Genomic DNA, 6,833 nt, shown 5'->3' with positions numbered 1-6,833 from the left:
AGTAATCCTTGAAATTTGGAGCAGACAGGCAGACGGGGGGGTCAAAACACCAACCTGATTATTCCGGGAAGTCGTGACTCTAAAAGGTTGAGAACCCCTGGCACTGAGTTAGGAAATTGCATTAGAAGCATTAGAAAACATGTACCATATCAAACACTGGCTGAAAGTGTGTGTGTGTGTGTGTGTGTTCTAGGATTCTGGAGTTAACACACACACACACACACAGCATTTCTTTCCTCTTTTCATGTGGACCACAAGGCTGACCTTCTGGCCTCTATTTCCTCTGAAGAGGATATCCCCCCTTCAGTAGAGCCTAAAAATCCATCACGGCTGATGACTTGGGATTCTGATATATGCGCCTCCTCCTCCATTGTCTTTGAAGCATTGGGAGGCTTTGGCTGGGCCCCGCCACAGTGATGATTACAGTCTCACAGTCCGGTCGTTACTGACATGCTCAGCTCACTTTCTGTCAGACGTCTACCCCCCACCCTCATGTTTGATGAAGAGTGGAGTTCTGGTTCACTGATAAATGTAATTAGGAATGTGGTTGCTTGTACGCACGCCCATGGTCTCTAACTACTGCTGCCACCTTGTTTGTTCCGCCAAAGGCTTTACCTCCCTCTGCTCCCGGAATGACAAAAAAGACCATGAGTGAAAACCCACAGTCATCGTGTTTACATGCATACACAGTGTGAGCGTCTTGAGTAGAAGCTTATGTACATCCTAACTCAACCGAGGGCATTCTGAGGACAAGCTGTCAATATACATCTTTACTGGACAGATATCATTGGGTGCAAAATAAACAGAAGGTTCTAAATGTCACCATGGAAACTGGACTTTCCACAGACCGCCATGAATGAAGGTAAACGGGCTAAGATAGCTCTATTTGCACGTCAGTGTTTGTCAGCTAATATTGACATGAATTATCATCGTCACGTTTCCTGTCATTGGGTTATGACATACAGGGTATTGTACAAGTCATGACGTACACCATGTTATAAAATTATACTGAACTCCTAGTGTGATGAAAATACATATCACATATGTTTATGCTTTAAAGGGTGTTTACATTTGAGTGTTTTATTTAGCATATTGGTAAAATAAAAGATACAGTTCACTTGTTCACTATTCCCCATACAACAGACCCTCTGTGGTATTAATCAGTTACTCTGTAAGACACTTGTATATATTATATTTTTCATGTTTATCGCTTGACTTAACTAATGAGCAGTAAACCGAGACTGAGACATGATGTGAATCTTTATCATCGAGGCGCTATAGTTTGATTGCAGTACTAGTAGTAGTAGTTTTAGCTGCACTAGTTAAAAAGAGCTTATTTTATCTGCATATTTATCTTCCACTGGCTTGTAAAAACATACACACACAGATATTTTTGTATTTTTATTAACTCCCTTAACCCATAAATTTAAAATTATGTAAGAAATTCAACAACTAGTCTTTAAATGTTACTGGTAGAAAAACCCAAAAACCAATACTGTAACTAAAATAGTGTTTATTCCATAGAAAAAATACATCATCCAATGTATACAGTAAGAAAGAGAAAGTGAATGTTACAAAACAAAGGCTTATAATGTCATGAAAAGAATATTGTTGAATCATCATATCCTTTAATGACCTTTCTAAATGCATGCACTTTCAATAAAAAAACAATCAAACGTTCTGGATGTCTCATTTCTTCAAGATATTTTTATAACAAAGTTTTCCCATATTTTGCTCTGTCATGCCAGATGCACACAAGTGCACTTCAGGCTGAGCCTGTCATCAAAACAAAGTGTAACGCTCGCATCGGAAGCAGCTCGCAGCCTTTCATCTCAGAAAATGTCGAAAATAATCAAACACAACGTTAAAAACCCCCACACTGATCTACGCATTGATATAACGAAACCAATGTGCACAGTGTTGACACGGGATGCTATAATGCATGTGATCAAAATTTGGCATCCATCTCTCAGAACCAGAACTCGGAGACATAGACGTGAACATTGATGATGTTCTGGCCGGAGTCGCCCTGATTTGACAGGTTGCGCATGGACAGTTTCAGTACTGTAGACAACGGCCCAATCAGAGGCTTGACTTGGCGAACGACACCTGAAAGAGACAAAGAAGAACAACATCAGTGACAAGGGTATAATACATACGCTACTAACCAAAGCAATTTGGTCATCGGGTGCATTTAGTACAGGCGACTAAAGCAGGAAAATGACAGCAGCCAGTGAAAGGTTGGAATGAAAAACCTTAGCAGAAGCAGGACATCTTGCTTGGTTTCTCTGACAGCAGCAAGTTAAGGTAAGATTGTATTTGTGCTTGTACATTCTGATCAGATTTTGAATGTTTGTTTCGCTATTTGGTTTAAAGAGTCACCTACAACATGTTTTCTCACTTACCTCTTGTGGTATCTATGCATGAATGATTTTGGTGCCGAGAGTTTGAGTCCGAAATTTTACTGCCATCTCAGGACAATTGATACCAATGGAATTTTGTTTATGGTGCTCACTTTACTGAACAATTTGCATTTGTATTTCAGCAAAGTGTCTTGGTCCTGTTCACATGCTGTCCAAATCAGACGTGTTTTTAAATGTGTCCTGTCAATTTTAAAACATCCACTCCGCTTTTATTCAGTCCAGCTGTTTACATCGGTTGCATAACGCAGTGTGCTTATAGACCAAAGGCATATTTTGTACATGGCACTACTGCATGCGGTCAAACACATCCGGAGCAGAAACTGACAAGAGGACTGAAGCTGTCACGAGGCTGATCTGGTGAAGACGTGATCTTGCAAGATAACCCACATTGACATACAGCAGTATCATTTTCATAGAGAACATTTCTTTGGTAGAAAATGTGGTAACCATTAATCGATCTCTTCCACTAATGGCCGATTGGCAAATGATTATAAACTTTCCCTAAAGGGGCCTGAGGATTTAAAGGGCCTAATAGCTGGGATACCTTTCAATTGCCAACATCACTTCTTATAAACATTCCCGTCTTCAGGTGTGCCATGGTGTCAGCTGCTATATTTGGATGAATATTCACAAATGAAGTGTGTTTACAAGCTAAACTAAGTCCAGTGATGTCAAGACTCTGACTCCCTCCCACCTCCTTCCACCCTCTCTCAATGGCCAAGAAACATCCTCTATCATGGTAAAACAGATGGGAGAATAAACATACTGCAACAGAGCATTACTGAATGCCCATGGAATTCATTTGGTGCTCTTTTTAAGTGAACATGCGATTACAGGGGGGAAAAAATGCCAGTGTTTATACAGGCTGTCAGCGGGCCTTTTCTCTGCAGAGGGGCTGGTGACATTTCAGCTCTGGCCTGTTTGAACAGCCATCGCCAGAGTGCAGTCAGGCAGCACAATCACCACACTGTCCTCCGATCACACCTTCAGCCTTCCTCATTCTTTTTCTCTCGCGCTCCTCTTTTGTTTCTCTTACTCATAACTGAGTCAGTAAAAGTCTTCAGGCTTTTCCCTATGATGACTCAAGAGTTTAACTCAACATGGATCAAAATGACGACAGATCACTGCCTCCACTGGTCTGAATTACGAGGCTCATTTCTGTGGTACTTGTAATAAAGCAGTAAAACCCATTTGGTCGTTGTTCACCACAGGACAAATGATGATCCATTATGCGCCATCCGCTGCGTCCTCTGGGACGCTGGTATTGTATGATGGCAGATCCCCCCCACCCACTCATTCTCCTCCTTCTCTTTCTCCCCTCTCTTCCCTTCCTGAGGGGGCCTGGTGTTTGTGGCACCATCACTATGGCCCGCAAGGGTAAATGAGTCCCATGTGTTTGATGGAGGGGAGCAGTCGCAGTCACGCGATACAGCCATGGAGGCATTCCTCCAGGAATCCATCTTTAACTCTGGGAGGGGCAAGCAATAGGAGCTTGAACTGCTGTCTCCCTCTCTCTGTCACTTTCTTCTGCTCTCTCGTCCCTCTCCGAGTCGGATCTGTGGGCACACAACAGATTCCAGCAGATTCCGGCGATAAGCACTTAGAAGAGTGTGGAATGGGGCCCACTTCTACCAGGGTTGCCCCTTTGTTTGGGTGTTTTGGGACTCTGTTGCGTAGTGACATTAGATGGAGGGGAGCGGGACTGAGATTTTATTGTTTCCAAAGCGTCAGCGCCATCAGAAAGAGCTAACCTTTGCTTAAACCTAATAACAGCCGCAAAATTTAGAGAATAAGTGACATGGAAAAAGAGATTGAACTTTGGGTCTGAAAATTCTTTAAAGACATAAGCCAATTGAGATGGCATGCAACTCTGACTGACTTGACCGATGCAAACTTATAACGAGTTCAGAAGGTTCATGATTCGTCCGTGTACTCGAATCAAACGAAACCAGTTCAAAAGCTCCAGTGCTGAGTTGAGCGAGTACACGATGAAGATGAGTAAGATATGATTATGAGCACAATATGGACCACCACAAAGACAGATGGCTTTGAGTCCACATTTTTTTTAATTGCTGTAAGCGCGGCCTGTATCTAACGAGGACTAAACACTCCATAATGAGGGTCAACTGAGGGTAAGTTTTCCACTGAAAATCCTTAAGATTGTTTCTATGAGAAGAAGCTAAACAATCTTACCGCATAAATAAATAACGAAAAAACACAGACACTGCGTTTAAACTGAAAATTTAAGGACGTCTAAATACTGCAATATGTGGAATGTGTCTGAGGCTCATTAATGTTTTGTAAATTTATTTGTGGTCTAATTAGCACATGCATAGGGCACAACTGTGCTCGGAAAAGAAATTCTCTTACAGTGTCTGTTTTGGATGGTCCAAATTAACCAATTTTCCTCCGAGCTCACTGTTGATGACGTGAAACTTAACACAAAGCACAGCTCAGATTTCCTCACTTCAAACTCTGTTGGGTGTGATCACAAACAAGGAGTGTATTTTAACCTGCGAGATGTATCGCAGTTACTGTAGAGATTTGTGGCATTGTAAGAAACACCTCAAATGTCAAAACATGTTCAACTTCAACTTCTACCTTTGTTTAACTTATTTTTCACGCAGCCTTGAGGGCGAGAAAAAGGTAATTATGTTATTACAATGTGGGCTCGTGTACCCAATGCCGCACAAAGGAGCTTGATACTGAAGTCAGTGTACGTGACCATGATGACTCTGTGTTTCCGTAGGCTTCCCATCAAAAGCGCAGTGGTATCCTCAATGAGAGGAAAGCATCAGCTAGCAGCTGGGCCTCAACATACTCACAGTGAACCTGAGGTGAAACCACAACCGCATACTCATCTTTAACATTTTATCCAGACTGCAAGGCTGCAGCCACAAAACAGGTTGACTTTGATTGGCTACCATACCACCTGAGATTCATATAAATAAACATGGGGATGTTTTCAAAAACCCTATAGCTGACAATTTGCCCTGTAGATCGGTTGTAAGGTCATGTCATCTGAAGCTTGAAGTTCCCCAGCAGGAGATTCAGTTGGAGCCCTAGAAAGGTTTGTGGTATCTTTCCGTCTCACTGAGGTATCTGCCACAGGGTGCAAAGGTGACTGTGCTGGCTTGAACAGCCACCATCAAACAAACAGCTGTGCAATCTGTCCGTTCTCCAAAACATTCCGCCACGCCATAAAAGTAGCCCCTTAAGTAGAAAATAGCCTTAAATAAATGCATGCTAGTAGCAGAGACACTGCCACAAAACAAAGTGAAGCAAATGCCAGGAGGCATTTGTCATCCTTCATGGCCGCGACGGCTGCAATATTGAAGGGTTACATGTAAACAGTACAATTTCGGGGTTTTCTGGTTTCTACAACTCAGCGAGGAAGTGTATGACAAAATCCAAAATGAACGGGTTTAACACCAGAGACAAATGAAAAATATGCATTGGCCTCACCACAGTATTGTATAATGACACACTGGTTGTGGCGCTATGCATGCTCACTACAGTGAAACCATTGGAAAATATCCAGGTGGTGTACAAAGTTCCAGTAGGAAGAAGAGGGTACTGGAGGGCATTTCTTCGACATCATTATGGCTCTGACTGTGATGTGTTTTATATCTGTAACACTGATGTGCAGCTTAGCACTGTTGGCATGAACATAAAGACGGCAAAGAGTGGTTTCTTATTCAATTATTCTTTTTTTACTGCCTGAGAAACTTTTTTCTCCAAAAAGCCCATAAAAGCTCGGAGACATGCCAAAGAAATTGCTAACTAGCTCCCTTGTTACCCCATTAGCAACGTGACCAATTTCAGTTTTGATAAACCGTCAGTGTGGCTGAAATATAATCCATTCAAACTGCCAACATAACCAAGTCCCTCAGGGTCTGGATCTTGTGTGTTTACAGCCTGGTCGCTGGTCACTGCTGGTACAAGGATGACCAGTCAGGTCAGGCTGTCCAAACACAACTGTGACCACTCCAAAGAGGGTGTAGGAACACTGCCCACCCCTTGCTCTGAAAGGCCAACATGTGTGGCTTGATATTTTAAGGTCAATTAACAGCGAGTCATAGTTACAGATCTTTCAAATGGCCCATGGCTCATTGTTGGACAGTGTCACTCACTTGGTGGTGACATCATTGAAAAGTAGCCGTGGGGAATCGGTTTGTTCTTTTCTTGGATTTTCTGTTTTAGCAGTTGTGGGCCAGAGCAGCTGAGATGACATAACATGCACCATTATCTTTACCACAACCTTTGCACTATATTACAAATGACCTTTCAAGCTTAGGCCCATAAGTAAGAAGCAGAAAATAGACTTGACAACGTAGACTAAATGGAAAGGATGTTAGGTAAAAAACCTGCTTTGTATATTTATATTTTTTATTTATATTCTCCATATAC

At 42.2% G+C, this 6,833-nt stretch overlaps 1 protein-coding gene across 1 annotated transcript in view; it reads right to left on the bottom strand.

Annotated features, from left to right (window-relative positions):
- Positions 1-1,496: 1,496 nt before the first annotated feature.
- Positions 1,497-6,833, bottom strand: part of fbln1 (fibulin 1) — a 28,253-nt gene continuing 22,916 nt past the window's right edge. Inside the window, exon 17 of the mRNA XM_027272926.1 lies at positions 1,497-2,109. Coding sequence (XP_027128727.1) covers positions 1,970-2,109 — 140 coding nt within the window. The 3' untranslated portion in view covers positions 1,497-1,969. The remainder of the gene's footprint in view (positions 2,110-6,833) is intronic.

Source organism: Larimichthys crocea, chromosome XXI (assembly GCF_000972845.2).
Source record: "Larimichthys crocea isolate SSNF chromosome XXI, L_crocea_2.0, whole genome shotgun sequence".
NCBI lineage: Eukaryota > Metazoa > Chordata > Actinopteri > Sciaenidae > Larimichthys > Larimichthys crocea.
This window is presented reverse-complemented; position numbering and strand designations above follow the sequence as displayed.